At 51.5% G+C, this 20,543-nt stretch overlaps 1 protein-coding gene across 3 annotated transcripts in view; it reads left to right on the top strand.

Moving 5' to 3' along the window:
* PPP2R2C (protein phosphatase 2 regulatory subunit Bgamma) overlaps positions 1–20,543 on the top strand; it is a 134,278-nt gene that overhangs the window by 29,189 nt on the left and 84,546 nt on the right. Inside the window, exon 1 of one of the 3 annotated variants that reach the window (XM_072802498.1) lies at positions 8,187–8,295. The exons of the other annotated variants lie outside the window; for them this stretch is intronic. Within the exon in view, the coding sequence (XP_072658599.1) occupies positions 8,202–8,295 (94 nt within the window). The 5' untranslated portion in view covers positions 8,187–8,201. Of the gene's footprint in view, positions 1–8,186; positions 8,296–20,543 lie in introns of those variants that run through there. 3 annotated transcript variants of the gene reach the window in all.

The following is a 20,543-nucleotide window of genomic DNA, read 5'->3' as shown; positions in this document are numbered from 1 at the left end:
GGTGGGAGTGGCAAAGGCATTGAGCTGAGGAGGGAGAGACCAGAGCTGTGTTGGGAAGGCCACTGTGGCATCAGTGAGGGAGGAGATTGGGGGAGGGGCCGTGGCTGATGTTGTCAGGCCTCTGCCATGCCCCCTCAGAGCCCTGTACCTATTTTGTGCATGAGGTCCACCAAAGTGCTTTCTTTTACAAGAGCCTGCAGCTGGGTCTCCATCAGGCTGCTGGAGCTCCCCTTGTCCGTGCCCTGGGGTGGGGCTCAAGGATCCTGGGCATCTGTGTCCTCTGAGGGCCAGCAGTGACTAGCAGGTGCCATGGTACAAATACCCTGGCCCCTTGCTCCTGATCGGGACACCATGCGGGGTGACCTACACTGTCCCCAGAGTTCCCTTCAGGTTTGAGCCAGGGTGTCCTCCTTAAGCCTTTTCTTGGCCTCACTGCCCTCTTGGTCTCCTTTCCTGCCCTGGTCCCATTCTCTGCACTCTTTCTGGTTTTTCCTGGGAACATGCACCAATCATTTCTGCTCAGAACCTGCCTCAGAGTCCACGTCTGGACCCAGCCTAATACAGGGCAGCAAAGAAGCTGAGGTCCTCATGCAAAAAGATGTTCGGGGGAAATACAATGAGACAGGACCCAGGCAGTGGCTGTCAGCTCAGTCAGGGGGCTCGGAGGCAAAGGCGGATGGGGAAGGAGGTGCTGAGGCCTGAGCGGAACGGGAAGCTGAAGTCAGCACCATGGACAGCACAGCGATGGGTGGGGTGGGGTGGGAGTGGGCACCTGGGTTCTTTACCTTGTGTCTCCCCATTGGCTAGGCCTCGAGGACCACAATGGAGTCTTTAAAAATTGGGCATTTCACCTCCAGCCTCTTTGGCCACTGCTGAAAACCAGGCCATCCTCTGATCAGTGCCATTGTGCTGAGGGGCTTGGGCCTCCCTTAAAAAATTGCTAGTCTGCTCCCTCCACACCCACCCTGCAAATCCTTGGCCCCAGGGGACAGAATCTGGTAGGACTTTGGATTTCCCAGTTTCTGCTTTCCTGTGCATAGGATTGGAATTCTGCCTTGAGCTTGCTGAGACATGGGACGGATTGTTGTTCACTGGTATGAAGGTAGATAGATACACTTTCCTGAGGACTTCCCAGAAAATGAATGGGTGAAGCCTTTGTTCACTGGTCCATCTATCCACCCATCTAGTGTGGATGGTTTTCCCTTTGTTGACCCCATGCTGGGCACTGAGGACCTAGAGATGGCTCTGTCTCCAAGGTCATGCTTTGGGGAAGTAGTTGTGGATGGGAGGAGACAGTTGGACAAAGAGACAACTACGGTGTGTGTCATTTTGATGAGTTCTGGGAGGGAAGATGCCACAGGAACTGTGAAACCTCTATGTGCTAATGGAGGGATGGGGAACATGGCTCATTCTTTGAGCTGGTCTTAAGAGATTAGCAGAGTTTTCCAGGCAGTGAAGTGAAAGCAGAGGGCAGGCTGGGTGGCTGCGTTGGCCCCTGAAGAATGTGAAATAGCACGATGTGCATGAAGAATGGTAAATAGCTGCGTGTGGGTTAAGCTTAAGCTGGCTACGCTGGGGCTGGAAGTGTGGATTTGGTTAGCAAGGACTCCTGGGCATGTGCCAGTGCATTTGGACTTGACCCTGAAGGGATAGCCATCCAACAAAGATATTTAAGCTGGAGTGTGGTGGAGTCACATTTTCAATGTAGAAATATCTCTCTGGGTCTGGAGGGAACAGGAGATGAGGCGAGCGAGTCTGGTGGGAAGAGGGCAATGGGGAGACTTGCAGACTTTCCAGGGGAATGGAGAAGGCTGGTCCCAGTGTCTGGCTGTGAGGCTGTGACCAGAAGCACCCGCCAGCCCAAATTGTGCCTCCTTAATTGAGAAGAAAGAGAGATACTTTTCATCTCTGCTCTTCTGGGATGGAAGTGAATGAACTATTTTGAACCATGCCAAAGTTAGATTTCTGATGGTCTTTGTAATCTGTGTCTCATTTAGAGCACTAGAAACTGGAAAGGCAGCATAGAACGTCTTGCTGTAAATCAGTGCACATCACAAGCTATAGAGCAAGTCATCTCTGCATGAGTGCACACCCTGCATTTATAACAAATCTAATTCTTTATCTTTCTGGGCTTCAGACTGGAGTAATTAGTAATTTCTGCTGATGCTGAGAAACCAGCGCCTATGCAGGGTTAATGGAAAGAAAGTTTATTTGAACTGCTTCTGCTGTTGAATGGACGTCGCTGTGAGCTCTTCTGCCTGGTTGTAGAGGGGAAACATCTCATTTATTTCATTCTTGCCTTTTCCATAAATAGGTGTGGCAATAATAGTAACAAACATGATTTCCTGAGTTCTTCCCACATCCCTAGCACTGCTGAGAGATTCAGCATGAAAGGATCCTCTGTCCAGATGTCTTCTGCCTTCTGTGTTCTGAGGTCCTGGGATTGATCTCAGGCTTTTCCTGGGAACATGCTGTAATCACTTCTGCGTGTTCCCACCCCAATCTGGTCCTCGCATTGATCTTGTGTTTGCTCTGTGCCCATGCTATGTCGGGTTTCTACCCCGTAAACCACTGTGGGTCAGGGACCACTTCTGCACTGTGCATGTTATTATTAGCTTAATATTTTTCTTTAAAAACCGGCCCTCTACCATCAATGGAAAACCAGCAAATCAGGCCAAAAGTGAAAAGTGAAAAGTAAAGATAAGTGTGGGTGTCTCCGCATGAGCAGGATGTATAGATTGCCGCCGAGAAACCTTTCAATCACACATTGACCCCAGGCTGGTGGGCAGAATGAGGTCAGGGCAGAGCACTGGAAATCTATGTAGCCTTGAATCAGAATACTACCAAATGCAGTAACAATCCTCTAAACATCTGGCACAGTTAAATGTGCTGGGTGGGTGGGTGGCTCAGGGTCCTGGAATCAAGCTCCATGTCAGGCACCCCACTCAGCAAGGAGCCTGCTTCTCCCTCTCCCTCTGCCCCTTCGCCTACTCATGCATGTGCTCTCTCTCTTTCTTTCTCTCTGTCTCTCAAATAAATAAATAAAATCTAAAAAAACATGTTAAATTCCTAATAAATATTGGAGCAATTATATAATTTGCTCTTGCAAAACAAGGTGAAGGTTGTTTGATGTACAGGCGGAGACAAGTCCCCGTACAGAAGAGAGACCTGCCCACCAAACCCTTCCAGACTGAGCCAAGAGGAAGGAGCAAGCCTATTGGCACAGTTTCCCGTGCGGTCTCCCTTGGCGTCTTGCTGTGCTGAGCTCTGAGAGGCTTTTGTGTTCAGCTGCTTCCACCGGCTGGCACAAAACATTCTCCCACCAAGAAAAATCGTGCCTGGGCCAATCCAACTTTCCTGTTACCCTGACATCATTCTCCTGTTTGCGAATCACACGTGAGCCACTGGGCTTTGCAACCCAACTGACTTGTGGGATGGTAAGCTGTGTTGTCAAGCATGCGCTGGGGACGCCGTAGTGGGGCTGGGACCAGGACTGTTCATCCAGCACCTATGATGACAAAGGGCAGGAAGGAGAGGTTTTCTGTGCTCTTATTTGCCTTCCAGAAGACCTGATAAAGCTGTAGTTAAGCTAACAGCAGTGCTTCTTGGGGCTTGGTCCAGACTGAGAGGAGGGGAACTAGCTCAAACATTTATATCCCCTCCCTCACCAGGGTCCATAGTTGTTATGTGAGAAAATCTGCTTAAGGAGTCAGGAATCGGCAGCTCACTCACGCAGGGCAGTGGGGAGGAGGATGGTGCTTGATCGAGGCCCAGGGGTGTTGTGAGGATTCCATGAACTATGGTATGGAGGGACAGACAGCAGAGGTGGCTGTGGCATTGCAGTGCCATTGAGGTTGCAAAGATACGCTCCTGCAGCTGAACTCCACTGCCTGTCATTTCTGCAGGAAGCTACTGTGCGTGTCTTTGTGCACCAAGTTCCTACGCCTGTTTCTGAGACCTTCCAAGTACATTTCAGTGAACACAGGAGACAGATGGCAAGAGACACAGCTCTCTCTACCCTCCCTCTTTGCCTCATTGGAGGCAAAGCCTCAGCTTTGAAGATGGGACCCTCTCAGGTTTATAATGACAGAGTCCTGGGTGAAAGGACATTGATAAGAGCTCCATTCCTGGCTTCTCTGGCTGTGGTCAAGCCAAGTTCCTCTCTGGGATCTCATTCTCCATCTTTAAAAGGAAGGGGTTGGGATGCCTGGGTGGTTTAGTGGTTGCATCTGCCTTTAGTTCAGAGCATGATCCCGGGGTCCTAGGATCAAGTCCTGCATTGGGCTCCCTACAGGGAGCCTGCTTCTCCCTCTGCCTGTGTCTGCCTCTGTGTCTCTCATGAATAAATAAACAAAAATCTTTTTAAAAAATAAAAAATAAATAAAAGGAAAGGGTTGTACCAGATGGCTACAAGACCTTTCCAGCCCTCATGTCTCAGATTCCCCTGTTGCCAGCAGGTCAGATGATGGCTTAAGCCAGAAGTGTGATTTCCCTTTGAGCAACTCCAGTTATGTCTCCTGATGGCAATGTTCACCTAGCACTCTACCAACGTTTTTGAGGAAATGGAGCAAGAGGCTTGTCCTTTACTTTGGTGACCATTAAACCTGCATGTCCAAAGAAGCCAGGGAGGTCGGGCACACCTAAAGAGACACAGCATGTGTATGATGCTGGGAGTGGCATGGGGACACTCCATGCAGGCATCAGGGAGTGGTGTGGGGAGTGTGCTGTGCTGGCAAGCGTAGCCATGGTGGACTCGAGGGTGGCCAGCTTGTACAATTTCTGAGAAGAAATCAGAAATTCAGGTTTGCATGTCAAATCTGGCAAATTTCCAAATGTTCATTGAGAGGCTTTCAGACATTATTTGGGCCAAAGCACATGTGCGGGTCAGGGTTCCAGGGGACAGCTTGGGCATTTGAGATCTCTACATTATAGTCCACATCAGGAGCTGGTAAACTATGTCCCACAGACCAAATTTGGACTGCCATTTGTTTTTGTAAATAAAGTTTGGGTGGAGTGTAGCGATTGTCAGACAGTGAGGCCTGCAATGCCTAAAATGTTTCCTCTCTGGTCCTTTACAGAAAAAGAGTGCCAACCCCTGAGGGGGTCATTGTGGGGCAGGGAAAACATTCTGGATTTGGAACCAGAATGACCTGAGTACAAAGCCTGGCTTGGAGAATTCCAGCTTTAAAACGACAGGGTAAAGACAGTATTTCCACCCCCCTTTTGTTTCCTCTGGAAGTTATCCTGAAGCAACAAGTAGAACAATGGAGATTTCATTGTGACATCTGGGACCCCATGTGTGGGGAAGGTTAGCAAGGGTCAGAAGTGGGTGCAGGAAGCCTCCAGAGGGAGAGAAGATGCTCGGGGCTGCAGAGCTCAGATGGAGCAGGGAAGCCGAATTCTCCACACCGTGGAGCAGCAGAAATGATGCCTTCCTGGCATGGAGCCCTCCCAGTCTAGTTTTATACAAAGGAAAACAGGGAAGTGTGGGTTGAACACGGTCTCAAGTGGACTTACCACATTTTCCAGAAGCTTTCTCTGGGGAGGCAGGGTGGGGGAAAAAGAGGTTCTGTGTGGGGTGCATGCTTGTGGCCTCTGACCTTTGCCTGGAAAACAGTAAAGGCTGATAGAGCTGCCCAGTATCATGAGAACTGTCTCACTTTTGGGGCTGGATCTTGTATGAATGTGTGGCTTGAGAAGAACCCACCTCATGCAAAGATGAGTCATAGTCACTAAGAACCAGCACAGACTCCATACAAAATTACTCTGAAAAACCAGGAAAGTAAGAGATGAAGAATGTCCACGAGGAAGAAGTTGCCACAAAGCTGAGGACAATTTCAGCTGTGCAGAATGTCTTGGAAGGAGAGGCACATGAGGTGGCCACACCTGTAAAATGGAAGTGCGATGTTGGGGTGCAAGAACTCAGGAGATGTGGCAACATGGTAGGGCCCTGTGAAGCAGATGGACCGAAAAATAGACCCTTCCGAGAGGGCAAGTCCACCATGGAGTTACCCCAGCCGGAAATACAGAGACACACTGGGAGATGCAGCAGGCGGGACTGGGAAAAGCCAGACAGGTGCATATACATCAAGGAGGAGAAAGGCAGGTGACACAGGAGACAGAGAGGATCCAACATACACTTAACAGGTCCATGAATGTGGGAATGGAAAGGATTAAGTAAACCAGAATTTCAAGGAAACTTTCTAAACATGAGAAGGTTTGAAATTGTGGATCAAAAGGAAGTGTAGTGAGTGAGTAAGAGGAAAGACACACTGGGGAGAATTACAGTGAAGATGAGGTACCATTTTTGTCCATCATAGAGCTGAGGATCTGATGGCTGATCATGCAGGTGCCAGTGAGAGTGTAGGGGAGGCAGGAATGAGGAAATGATCTCAGTGCTGGACTCAGGAAGCCCACTTCTGACCACTGCTTTCTAAAGACACTCCAATGAGTGAGGACTGACACTGATCCATGGATGCATCGTACAGTTGCTGGCAACACCAAAGGGTAGGGGTATATAGCCATCATTAGGGGACTGGCCAGGCAAATTATCCCAGAGTCTGGTGATGCTCCACGATGGAAAGTGTGAGGCAGCCGTAGGCACCCTGATGTGGGCTGATGTCTAAGATGTTTTAGGTGAAATGGGCAAGGTGCAGAGTAGTGGGCAATCTGGGATACCATGGATTAGGAAAGTGAGACATGTTGTCATTGCTTTCTATATGATATTTCTGGCCGGATGATAGCTTGAAACTTAACAGAGATCGCCACAAAGCAGGAGAGCAGGTGAGGAGGGAGAAGCATGTGAGGGAGGCTCGTTGTCACTGTTGGCTTTGTTGTACATTTGCATGATCAGAGCTTAGAAATGTTATGACCAGAAGTCCTAGAGTCTGCAGAGTCCAAATGCTGGCTGGGCCACCTACCATCTGCGTGGCCTCTGTGGGTCTCAGATGTGTACAGTGGAGTTAAGGGTAGTACCTGCCTGCTGTGGTCCAAAATGCATATGTGGGATCCTAACCCCTAAGAGGGTGGTATTAGGAGGTGAGGCCTTTGGGAAGGTGATGAGGTCATGTGGGCAGAGCCTTCATGTTAGGAATACTGTCTCAGAAAGAGACCCCAGAGAGCTAGCTTGTCTCTTCCACCATGTGGACTCATAGTAAAAGACAGCTGAGGATGTGGGTGCTCAGCGCAGACCAAATCTGCTGGTGCCTTGGCCTTGGACTTCCCCTTCCCAGACTCTAGAGTGTGAGAAATAATTGTTGTTCATAAGCCACCCAGTCTATGGTATTTTGTTGTAGCAGCTGGAGTGGCTGGGTATTACCATGTAAGGTTGTTGAGGATTAACTGACGTAATTCAAGTGCAATGACTAGGCAAACCATAAGAAGTACGGGAAAATTAGCGCTACGATTACTGTGTCCGTGACTGAACAAGTAGGGCCTGGATTCGGAGCCCATGTGCCTCTCAGCCCAGCATTGGATCAGCCACAGCCAGAAAGGAAGAGGTCTGGTGCTGGGTGCCCAGCAGGGACAACCTGTCCATCCTGGGCGACACGGGGAGGCTTCTCAGGGCTCGCCATCCTGCTGGGTCACAACGAGTAGATGGGGAAATGAGACCGTCCCCTTTCATAACGCCTCAGATGTGCCAAGCTCTTTAGGTCTCACAACGCCAGCACCAGGCAGAGGTCAGATGGAGATGCAGAGATGCGCGTGCACTGCCATCAGAAGCAAAGATGAGAGCAAGCTCCTGGGAGGGGATTTGCTAACGTCGAGACATGGGAAAGCTACCCCCACCTCTGGTCCAGCTCTCCCCTTCCCTGGGGTATTGGGACAGAAAAACTCTTCAGCTCTGCCCAACGAGAACCATTCACCGATCTTCTCAAATCCAAAAGCTCCAAAAAGATTTTTTTGTAACTTGTTTGGCAGCAAAACCTGACTTAAATTGATGTCTCAAGTTGATTTCTAGTCTCTGTTTATCCCTTCAGTGTGAATTTTCGTATGTTTTGCTACGGAAATAGAAACGTGTTTCAGCATGGGGCACTGGCCCAGATCGGAGCTCCTGGCGGGGTGTGTAGTCTGTGGAAGGCAGGGCTGGGACCTCCTCTGACTTACGCTCACTCACTGCCACCCACCCCTTCCAGTTGCTGGAGCACGGCTCCGAGTGGGCAAGCATGGAAAGGGAGCTGGAGACCAGGTTGAGGGCGTGGATGGAGGGGAGAGCCGAGAGCAGATGGCTGGAGAAGTGTCAGTGGGAGCTGGCCGAGCCTCACCCTGAGACCACACAGCTGGAAAGTGTCCGAGGTAGGCTTCAGATCTTGAGAATCCAGGCTCTAAGGGATGGCTTTCCCAGAAGCTGACACCCTTGTCCCCCACACCTGAGACAAGACAGGTGTGCAAGCGATTAAGGAAGTACTCCCAGGGGTAACTAGCAGGGCTGTGGGGGAGCAGGGCGGGGCAGGGCAGGGTATGATTTCAGGTGAAAGAAGCTTCTGGTGATCCTGGTGCCTTGTCATCACCCGGGGTAAGGCAGCCATCACTCCTATGGACCTGGGGCTGGGGAAAGTCATCACCACTCCCAGGCCCTCCTTGCTCTCTTTGGGTATGGGAAGGCAGCTCCAGGAGCTGGAGGGCATCTTTCCAAGAGAGTTCTAGGTGCAGATGGGCAGAAGCTAGCACACAGAGAAACCAGGGTGGGGGAGCTTGGAAACGGGAAACAGGGAATGGATGGAAGACAGTGTCCTCTGTGCAGGCTTGGCGCTCAGTCCCCTTGGGGATACAGACTGGGGAGGGCGAAGTGGTCTCACCTCTGGGTCTTCCAGGGTTCTGGCGGCCGGCTGTTCTCTCTGCCCCGCCCTCCTCTCTGCGGAGGCCCCTGGAAGTCCTGTGGCCTTGCCTTATTTTCTCCCAGGAAATGAGCCTCACTTCATCACATTCTGAAGTGGCCCAATTACTCACGAGAGCCAATTATTAAGCTTTTAGTCTTGTGAGCTGGTCACTATCTTGGTAGTAGTCTGAACTCGGCCATAGTCTGAGTATTTCCCCCAGGGAGATTGGCAGATACTACAGTAAAGCCCCCTCCTCCCTCTGTTGTTCAGCTGCTGGGTTGGGTAGGCTCACTCTGAGATTATGTGCTCGGTATAACCGCGAATGTCTGGCTGTGGGCCTTACTGCACACTGAGACTCTGAAAACCAGTTTTTCCCAGCACCCTGTGATGGGGTGAGGGGGTTGTTGTCACATAGTGGGGGGGGGGGCTCTCTCTTCCTGAACCTGTGGTTGCCTTTGGCTTTTTGCTGATACAAGGCAAGAGAAGTGGAAGAGATTTGGGAACCAGACTGCTGGCGCAGGCTGTGTGACCTCAGGTAGCTTGCTAGACGTCACTGGGCCTCGCCTTCCTTCTAGGGAATCTGAATGATCACCATGGACTTCCCAGAGTTTCAGGGGAGATCAGCGGAGACCATGCGGGTGGCAGCTGTGAAGCAGCACGCCCATCAAGGGTCTAGTTGTGGCGGACTCTCATTGATTTTGGTACTAGGCAAAATGCAGCTGATTGTGGAGAAGGAAATGGATTCATGTGGCCACTTAAGTGGACGTTCACATCCCAACTTTGGTCCAGGCCCAATTGGGAGGTGGTATGATTGGCTAGGCTCTGAGTGGCACCCTTAGCCTAGGCACCTGGGACATTCAGATGGGGGTCAGGCCCCTGTAGACGTGATATGTGACCTTGGGCAAGGCTGTCCGCCCCTCTGAGCCTGTGCCCTTATTACACCCTCTCTGCACAGACCAGTTGGAGCAGGCCATGTGCAGCAAGGACCCCCTCATCCTCAGACCTCTGGAAGCTTCCTGGGAGCCTGCCTGTACTCCTGGAGCCTTGCTTCTTGGACGTGACTGGGCATTCGTTTATCCCCTGACCGTGAACTCTGTTCTGTCAAGAATTGATGCCCATGGTGTTAGCATACAATAAAGCTTCAAGGAGCCAGTTAAATGCTATGGGACAGGTCATAAATTCAGCTTTTCATCCCTGTCAGAGCTTTCTCACTACAGAAAAAGGGAAGAAGAGAGAGCAGCACAATGTATTTGGGGTGAGCTTAATCTGGAGCAACATCCAGGACTACTAGGGCCCCTTGTGCTGGTTGTGACCATGGACTGGGGTGTAATTCTGATCAATGGGCTGGAATTCATTTTCTCTCATACTGAACTGCTTGCTTTTCGGTTTTCCTTAAATATTTGTTGATTCCTTTTTTTTTATAAAGATTTTATTTATTCATGAGAGAGACAGAGAGAGAGGCAGAGACACAGGCAGAGGGAGAGGCAGGCTCCCTGCAGGGAACCCAATGCAGGACTCGATTCTAGGACCCCGGGATCACGACCTGAGCTGAAGACAGACGCTTAACCACTGAATCACCCAGGTGCCCCTTGTTGTTATTACTTTCATGGTTTTCCTTCTTTATGGTCTTAAATTAAAACACATCTTAGTGAGGCTTGTAGTCCTCATCATGTTTTTTTTTTTAACCATGCATGAAGGCCTGAGATTTACTATTAATTGACTGTTGATTATCTGATTTGAGCCACACATTAATTTTTTTAAGGGATGTGACAATAAGCCTAGACATGAAAATAAAGATGTGATGTTTAAGTTAGAGAAACTCAATGTCACTGTCAGAAATTCATGCTGCTTCTGCCCCGTCGTGTGGTTTAGAGCCAGGGTGGCAAGGACAGCCCGTGGACCAAAACCAACCCACTGTCTGTTCTACATGCAATTTTATGGGAACACAGCCACCCCTGCTCATTTACAGATTGTGTGTGGCTGCCTTTGCATGGCCACGCAGAGATGGGGAGCTGCCGCAGAAGCTGTGCAGCCCATGCTCTTTCTATGTTGACTCTTTGGCCTTTTATAGAAAGTGTTTGCCAACTGTGATGGTTATTTGTCAACTAGGCTGGGCGGTGGTGCCCAGATGTGTGGTCCAACATTATTCTAGGTGTTTCCGTGAGGGTCTTCTTAGCCGTGATTAACATTTAAATCAGTAGACATCGGGGCAGCTGGGTGGCTCAGCGGTTTAGTGCCACCTTCAGCCCAGGGTGTGATCCTGGAGTGCCGGGATCGAGTCCCACATCGGGCTCCCTGCATGGAGCCTGCTTCTCCCTCTGCCTGTGTCTCTGCCTCTGTCTCTCTGTCTCTCTCTCTCTGTCTCTCATAAATAGATAAATAAAATCTTAAAAATAAATAAATAAATCAGTAGACATGAAGTTAAGCAGAACACCCTTTATGATATGGGTGAGCCCCATCTAATTAGTTGATGGCCGGAATAGAATGAAGACTGTCGTCCTCTGAGCAAGGGGGAGTTCTGGCAGAAGACAGCATCAGACTCAAATTGCAACATGACCTCTTCCTGAGTCTTTAGGCTGCTGGCCAACCCTGCAGCTTTTGGACTTTTCAGCCTCCATAATCACATGAGCCAATTCCTTATTAGATTTCTTTCTCTGTATAAACATCCTATTAGTTTAGTTTTCCCTGACTCATATGCCAACCCTCTATATGAAGAAAGTGTGTGGCTCAGGGTCAGACCCATCCGTAGGGAAAGACTGCATATCCTCGGAGTCAGGCAGACCTGGGTTTGAATCCCAGCTCTGTCCCTTCTTGGTTGGGACTTGGAGCTGATCCCTTTACCTCTCAGGATTCTGGTTCTGTTCCTGGAGCTTGCGGTCACCTGCTGCCCACTTTGCAGGGCCATTGTTCATTACCGAGACACTTAACAAGGGGCCTGGTGCCTGTTCCCATCACTGTCAATGTTATCACTGTAAGTAAGTTGCCTGGCTTATTCATCAGTCTCTTGTGAGTTTGGTTCAGAGGAGTTGGCCTGCCAGGGCTGCTAAACTCCAGCTGCCCTGACAAGATGTGGTTTCTTTCTTTCTTTCTTTCTTTCTTTCTTTCTTTCTTTCTTTCTTTCTTTCTTTCTTTCTTTCTTTCTTTCTTTCTTTCTTCTTTCTTTCTTTCTTTCTTTCTTTCTTTCTTTTTCTTTCTTTTCTTTCTTTCTTTCTTTCTTTCTTTCTTTTTTCTTTCTTTCTTTTTCTTTCTTTCTTCTTTCTCTTTCTTCATTTCTTTATTTCTTTTTTCTTTCTTTTAAAGATTTAATTTATTCATGAGAGACACACAGAGAGAGGCAGAGACTTAGGCAGAGGGAGAAGCAGGCTCCCCACGGGGACCCCAGTGCAGAACTCAATCCCAGAACCCCTGGGTCGTGACCTGAGCCAAAGGCAGACACTCAGCCACTCAGCCACCCAGTGTCCCAAGATATGGTTTCTGAGCCAGAAAAAAAAAAAAAAATGGAGGTCCTGGCCTTTGATGATAGAATCACAGGTGGCTCTGTGACAGTCTCCTAGCACCCTCCATAGAACCAAACAAGCCCCTGGACTGCACTGTCACCTGGGCCCAGGATCTGGACACTGGGATGGTGTCACTTGAGAGCAACTCCTATGAATGTGGTCGGAAGATGGGCGCTTCAGGCAAGCTGTGTCCTGACTTCTTACTGTGAGCGAGTCTTGTAGAGAGGTGTCTATCCAAGCAGCTGCTACAAGTTGTCAGGCACAGCCACACTGACAGGAACCAGAGGCAAACAGAGACCATGTAGGTCTTCTCCCAGGGGCCCCATCTAGGGATCTGGAACCACTGTGGGGAGAAATGGGATGAGCTTGTGGCAGGTGCATGAAGAGGATGGTACAGAAAGTGCTTCAGTGCTGGATGACCTGGAAGGTGTGTGCAAATCGTGGCTGCTCACCTGGCCTGCTCTGTGGCTTGTTTCCTCATTTGCAAAGCAGAAGCACCAGTACCCACCTCAGTGGCACTCCGTGTCAGGGGGGAGCTAAGATTATTTGTGACCTGGGCCCAGGAGCCTCCTTCCCACCACCCTGCCTGTGCTGTGCCCATGTAGGTTGGACACCCGGAGCCTCTACCTCTATACCTGTCATGCCTGTGAGATGGGAACCTCCTTCTGCTTTTAACTGCTTATGGGGCTTCTGTTGCTGCAGCCACTCCTGTGGGGGGCTCACCGTCTAGCAGGAGATGTGCAAACAGACACATAACCAGGGAGCATCTCAGCCAGTGACTGTGGCAGAGAGAGGTGGCAGAGATGGGGTGGTGGCTGTCATCACTGGGTATATGGATAGGGTTCATGGGGAGGAGGGCAAGAGAGGGCATGGCCTTGTAGGTCAAGCAAGGGGTCAGCTGGATGAAGCCCAGAGGCGCAGTGGGGAGGCTGCTCCCATTCCTGTCTGGCTGGAGCTGAGTGTGGGAGAAGGAGTGAGGAGGCTGCGATGCTGTCAGGGGCATCATCCTGGGAAGGCCCCAGCATGGCCCGATTGCAGATGACAACACCCGGGATGTGGTTGTTGAGTTAGTTGGAGGGAATCGTCCTGTGAGGATTTCCTTGTCTTCATTTGAGCACCAAGGTACTGAAGGCTGAGCCCCCTCATTCTCTGCTCAGTTCTTTTATTTGCTCAGCAAACATGTCCAGAGTACCTGCTGTGTGCCAGACCTGTTCTAGGCACTGGGCATGCAGCAGGGGCCTGATAGATCCCTCTGGGCCGTCTAAGAGCAGTAAGTAGGGGTCTGACGGTGGCCCAACCCAGCTGTGAGGGTCTTATTAGCAAAGAGCCAGGCTCTGGACCAAAGAGGAGATTGGGGATGGCCACTGTGTGGGTGGGAAGATCGCAGGCTTCCTGTCAGAGCTGAGCATGCATCCTGCTCTGTCAGGTGACTACTGGATGACCTTGGGCAGTTGACCCAACTTCTTGGGGGCTCGTTCCTCTTTCTATAAAGGGAGGCTGGACTTGATTTCTAGAGGTTCCTGGCCAGCACCACCCCCTCCATGGTGCCATTCCTGCTCTGCTCTAGAGTGGTCCATCCTGTCTTCTAACACTGCCATTGAGAATGCTTTGGAATGCTGGCAGGGTGCACAGAATAAAGTGGGGCTGCTGTAGGCTTCATGGGGATGACGTGGTCCTTGGAGCTGAAACATAAAGACCACGTGGTCGTGCAGGTGTGAATGCCTGTAGCAAACACACATCTCCCTGAGCAGACCTAGCCAGCTGCTCCCCATGCGGGTCCCAAACCCTGTGTCCTGAGGCCATGAGCACCTGAGGGCCAGGCACTGTCTTGTGTCCAGTCTCCCTCTCCAGTCCGCCTGGAGCCCAGCACACAGTAGGCCCACAGGAGGAGCTTGTAGAAACACATCTGCAAATGGAAGGATTGTGGCTGATGGGATTTTTAGCAGCTGACCATGGAAGTAGTGGGACTGCAAGGCTGCCTCTCCCCTCCATGATGAGCGTGTCATGTGAGGGCTATAGACTGCTGGCTACCTCTGATCCAAGGAGCTACATCCTGGCCCTCCCAGGCTCGGCAGAGAGACCCAGTTGGTCCCCAGGACTGAGCCCCTGAGGAAGGAAGTGATGGGCCGTGGCCCCGTGGGCACCATAGCAATGGCTGGGTGGGCTGGGTGTCTCCTGGCTCCTTGGGTTGGCTGCGTGGATCAGAGCCTGTCTCTGGGAAATGCCCTCCAGGGCACACTCAGGTAGTGATTCTGGGGCCCTGCTCTCCCTGCACACAGATTTGCCAAATCCCAAAAGAATGCCACTCCCCGCTGTCTCAGGTTCAGCTCGGGCTGCCCTAAGAAAGGACTGTAGCCTGGAGGCTTAATCAGCAACCATTTATTTCTCACAGTGTTGGAAGCTAGAAATCAATAGTCAGGGTCCCAGCCAGTGTGGCTCTTGGTGAGAGCTCTCTTCCTGGTTTGCAGATGGCCACCTTCTCGCCCTGTTCTCACATGATGGGGAGAGAAGAAGCAAGCTGTCTTGTTTCTTCTTAGGAGAGTGCTCATCCCTCCGAGGGCTCTACCCTTGTGACCTGATTGTCTCCCAAATGCCCCACCTCCAAATACTAGCACACTGGGGATTTGGGCCTCAAGTTAGGCCCAAAGGATCTGATGCAGGAGTGGCTTCAGAAGTGCAGGGTTGTGCTGCTCTGTTGGGGACGGGCAGGGACAAGCTTTTCTAAGGGTTTCTGTGTGTGCCCAACAGGAAATTGCAGCTGCTTGGGCTGCCTGGTACTCTGTTCCTGCAGAAAGGTAGAGGGTTTTGCATTTGCTCAGGATCCAAAAGCCACATGTACACACTTTGGGGCAGGTGGCAGAGGTGAACATGTGATGCTTCTGAGTCTGTGCTTCTGCACATGTGCTCTGAATCCTCATGGAGCACTGGGACGAGGGCTGCTCCATAGAAAGATGGCACCCCTAGGCTTTGGGAAGCGCTGCCATGTCAGACCTGGCTGGCCAGGGTCCTCACAGGACTCATAAGGAAGGGTTGGCATGATCCTGTTCTCCAGGTGACAGCACTGCTCTGAGGCAGTTCAGATCAGAGAGGTTATGTGTATGCCTAGGACACACAGCGAATGAGGCACAGAGCTGTGGGTGGCTAGCATGGGGCTCCTGAGCCTGCTCTTAGTGGTCGTGGGGAGGGTGTGTGGCTGAGCTTCTGCCCTGGCTGGGCGCAGGGTCTTCTCGGAGGGGCCAACGGGGAATAGCTCACCAGGGTTGGGGAGGGCAGGGCATAGGCTACTGTAGGGACCCAGCAGAGAAGGAAGGCCCTTGACCTACCCCATGCAGCCTCTGCCTTAGGGCATACAGCACTGCCACATCCTTCCTCTCTTTCCCAGACATCCCCAGATGAATGAGAACAGAACAGCGAACATAGTCTTTAGAGCCTTCTAGGTCCCAGGCTCATGCTAAATTCTTTGCCTATATTAACTTAAGTCTTCCCCAGGATAATCCTCGAGCTGGAGACATGTATCCCCAAGTCACAGAGGAAGAAGTGGGCACAGAGAGGCCAGCCAGGCAGCTAGACAGCGCTAGAGTCGGGATTTAAAACCTAGAAAGTGCCTCTGAGGTCTTAGCATTGGCCATTTGTGAGTGAAGAAGTAGACTCTCTGAGGTGAGGTCATTGTCCCGGGTCTTGTGGGAGGTGTGGTGGCTGGAAGGGTCACTGCCCCACCTGCCTCTGCCAGAGAGCTCTACACATAGGGCACAGTCCTGAGCCTTTGCACACCCGGCCCCTCTGCCCAGAGTGTCCTTACTCCCCCAGTGTCAAACCCCACCAACAGTCCAGACCCCCGCACAGCCTGCTTTGTGGAGGCCTTTCCTGGGCTCCCCTAGGTACTTCTCAGTCACACTGCTTGCCTGTTTGACGTCTGCCTCCCCAGCAGGAATGAAGTTTCTTAAGGACAGGTTTCTTGCTTACTAAGCTGCCCCTCCCCCCATGGATAGCACAGGGCCTGGCACACAGCAGGGCTCCTAATATTCATTGAAGGAATGAGCCAGTGCTGGGTGTATGCACTGCAGTCCCTCCCATGCAGGGCACAGCCCTGGGAATATGGGAGTGTCTAGCAGGCCGTGGGGCAGGCTGTGAACCGCTGGGTCGTTCCCTGGCGTAGAGACATAGAGACAATGTGTATAAAATGCACAACATGTTACTGGCACTTGGTGGGCACTCAGTGCTGGTTATTATTTTGAGACTTTGGCGAAGCAGATGTGACGTTTATTGAGGTTCTGCTATGTGCTAGAGCCTTTCCATGTGTTACTCTTAGTGGGCTGAACTGTGTGTCCCCTCGCCAGATTCATATGTTGGGTCCTAACCCCCAGCACCTCCCAGTGTGACTGTGTCCTTCTCCAGAGCTGGTGCAGGCCAAGTGGGTGGACTTGGTTTCACCCCCAAGGCCACTAAGCTCAGAGGTTCCTGCCCAAACCCTTTTGTAGAATGTATGTACATATGTAACCTGGCCTACTTACTAAGCCCATTTTCACCGGCATCTCATTTGATGCTGACCACACCCCACAAACAGCCACATCTGAGCAGGGGCAGGCCTGGTACTCCTCTGCAGCACTGTGTCCCGCGCCCTTCCCTCTTCCTTCAGCTCACTGGCAGTGGAAGCCACTTGGTTGGTAGGCACTATGCCAGCCAGGTCTGCGGCAGCCGGTGGGCACCTGGGACAAAGCAGGTGATGCTCTCTCTCCAGAGTTGTCCATCACGGTGAGCCATGAACATTCAGTGTAACACCTAGGTGTCAGGTGGGGTGCCTGATTGCCAGGAATGGGACCGGGTACTGGTCCCAGCTGGGGCCTGCAGACCAGGCAGGAGCTGCAGAGCCAGATTTGTCAACGGGCAGCCTGGGAAGCCAGGAAGCTTGCACTGACCTTGGATGGAACAGACAGACTGCAGGTGCAGCTACCATGGCCACCACCGAATTCAGGGCTCCTTCTCTTTACGGGCATCCGATTGGCCCGTGCAGGTCATGTGGCAGCCAGGAAGCCCGTGATTGGCCAAGCCCGGGTCTCCTACCTGCCTGTGGTTGGGGCACAGAGGGGGGTCTCTGGCCACTGTATTTCTGCAGATGTGAGCAGTGGGGGTTCACCCCAAATAGGAAGGCGGTGCACACAGAGCAGCCAAAAGGATAGCAGATGCCCACCATTCCCACTGCACGTCCCCCAGTGCACTTGGGGTGAAGGGTACTGACATGGGGTCAAGCCTTGGTGCCTCTGACCCAGTGATCCCTCTACTGGGAATACCCTCCATCCTCTACACAGCCCAGGCCTGCACCCCTCCTCCATGGAGCCCTCCTCAAGCCCAGCAGACCACCCACTCAGGCCCCTCCCAAAGCCGCTTGGCCAGTTGGAGAAAGCATAGATTTGGTAAACAGGTGATGCTACAGTCACCTCAAATATCCGATTAGTGATGTTCAGCCATGTATTTAGTGAGCATGCCGTGTGCAGGCACAGCCCTGGTGTCAGGAATGTTGGGACCATCTCTACACGTCAGATTCACATCGGTCCCGTCATTGTCAGTGGCACTGCACATATATGGCCATGGTACCTTGTCTTACCAACCTTCTTTCTTGGGCAGTAGGTTTGTTTTTACTCTGTTTCTACCCTCTACAGGGCCCTGGAATTCATCACTTGCATCTGCATGGTGTGCTGAAGAGCATGATGATAAACTCATGGGTGACAGTGTCCCCAGCAGATCATAGATGCTCAGCCGCCAGCAGTTCCCTTTCCAGACCTGAGCAGGTGGGAGCTAGAGGTGATCATAGGGAAGCAGCGAGGGGCCTGCCCCTGCGGCTGGCTCACTGGAAGAAGCTGACAATTTTGGAACAAGTCTGCTCCCTGGGACCAGAAGCTGCGCAGGCAGCTCTGAATCCAGGCCCTATGAGAGCCTTGCTGCCTGCTTGGTTGACGGGAGGGAGGGGACATTCTCCATCCTCACACGGCAAATGATCTTATTCTCACCTTTATCGCTGGTGGTTCGTGCTCATGGAAGGAGGCATTGTCAGTGGGGCTTGGCAAAAAATAAGCCATTTGTTGTGGCCATGTGCCAGCCTGCGTGTTGTCACACAGCCTGTCCTTGGGAAGTCTTGCCCACCTGTCCTGTGGAGTAGAACATCTGTGTGCATGCGCGAGTGAGACAGAATTGTCCACACCCCTGATAACATGGTTCTCCAGGGGAGGCAGCTTTAGTGGGGGGCAGAAATTGGGAGCTCCAGACTGTAGTGGGTTAAATAGTGTCCCCCTCCAAATTTGAACCCACCCAGAACCTCAGAATATGACCTTATTTGGAAATAGAGTCTTTGCAAGTGTAATTACTTATGATGAAGTCATACTGGAGTAGGTGGGCCCTGAGTCCAATGACTGGTGTCCTTAGAAGAGAAGGGACACACAGAGACACAAGGGGAATGTCATGTGAAGGCAGAGGCAGAGACTGCAGTGACACGCATACCAGCCAAGGGAGGCCAAGGGCTGCAGGCAACCACCAGAAGCTAGGAGAACGAAAGGACTGGCATTGCCCTGGAGCCTCCAGAGGGAACCAGCCCTGCTGACACCCTGACATTGTACCTCTGTCCTCCAGAACCGTGAGACAATACATTTCCATCGTTTCCAGCCTCCGAATGTGTACCGGGAAAGACACAGACCCAGCCCAGCCCCTAGCTCGCTGACCCCAATTTTCTTCCTCTGCAAAGTGAGGTGTTGGACACTGTAGGGGGTGGCACATTTTCGTTGTCAATAGCCAGATCCAGAATATTTTTGACAGTGTCTGTGTTTGTTGCCTAGTTTTCATTGCTTTGTTGTCATTGTTTGTTGTTTGTTTTACAACCCTTTACAAATGGGGGATCCCTGGGTGGCGCAGCGGTTTGGCGCCTGCCTTTGGCCCAGGGCGCGATCCTGGAGACCCGGGATCGAATCCCACATCGGGCTCTCAGTGCCTGGAGCCTGCTTCTCCCTCTACCTATGTCTCTGCCTCTCTCTCTCTCACTGTGTGCTTATCATAAATAAAATTAAATTAAATTAAAAAAAAAGTTTACAACCCTTTACAAATGGAAAAGGCACTCATTTTTGGTGGTGGTGGGGAGGGCAGAGAGAGCGGGAGATACTCTTAAGTGTGCTCCACGGGCCCAGCGGGGCTCAATCTCAGGATCTCCTGAGCTTTCATGACCCTGAGATTTCACAGCCCTGAGATCATGAGCTGAGGTAAAATCAAGAGTTGGATGCTTCATCGACTGAGCCACACATGCACCCTGACAAATGCAAAACAAATTCTTCTTTTTTTTTTAAAGATTATTTATTTATTTATTTATTTACGAGAGAGACAGAGAGAGGGGCAGAGACACAGGCAGAGGGAGAAGCAGGCTCCTTGCAGGGAGTCTGATGCAGGACTCGATCCCAGGACCCTGGGATCACGACCTGAGCCAAAGGCAGATGCTCAACCACTGAGCCATCCAGATGCTCCGACAAATGCAAAAGAACATTCTTGATCTTGGATTGGCTTTGGCCCAAACTACTGGCTGTAGTTTGCCAGCCCCTGGACTTGAGGCATGAACCCTGCCTATGGGGAGCCTTAGCCCCACGCACAGCTGTCCTGGCCAGAGGGTCCTGCATTCTGCCATCAGCCACATGCTGTTGGAGGGGCCGGCCTGGAGCCCCTCAGGCCTCGGTTTTTCCACCTGTCAGTGGGAACAGGGCTGGTTTTCCTGAGTGAGGGCCATGGGACAGTGCTAGGCGGGCGCATATCTGTGTGTCCGAGCCAAGGGCCTGTCCATCTTGTTCACGTTTCACTCTGGGTTGCTAGACACAGGGTCTGGTGCGTTGCAGGAGCTCAGAGGAGAGTGTTTGAAGAAAAGGGAGCTTTCCAGAAGCTCTCTCTGGATCAGGTGTTCTCAGGTCCCGCTTTCACAGCAGTGACTTCATGCTGTCATTGTCCCTTCGGGAGGGCAGGTCCTTTGGCTGAGTCATCTCCATACAGCATTTGATGATGGAGGAGAAGAGCCAGAGAAAGTGAGGCATGTCTGACAGGTGTTTGAGCTAGTCGGGTGAGTTGAACCGCACCCAACCCTGGCAACAGCTGAAGTGCTAGGGCCCAGCTTTGGTCCCCCAGATGCAGAACCTAGAAAAGAGGGAAATGATTTCTAAAAGCAGTGCCAGCCGGTCCTAGGAGCATGGAGTTTGGTGTCAGACCC

The sequence above is a fragment of the Canis lupus genome, chromosome 2, assembly GCF_048164855.1.
Source record: "Canis lupus baileyi chromosome 2, mCanLup2.hap1, whole genome shotgun sequence".
Lineage (NCBI taxonomy): Eukaryota > Metazoa > Chordata > Mammalia > Carnivora > Canidae > Canis > Canis lupus.
The sequence above is the reverse complement of the archived record's forward strand: the minus strand, read 5'-3'. Positions and strand labels throughout refer to the sequence as shown.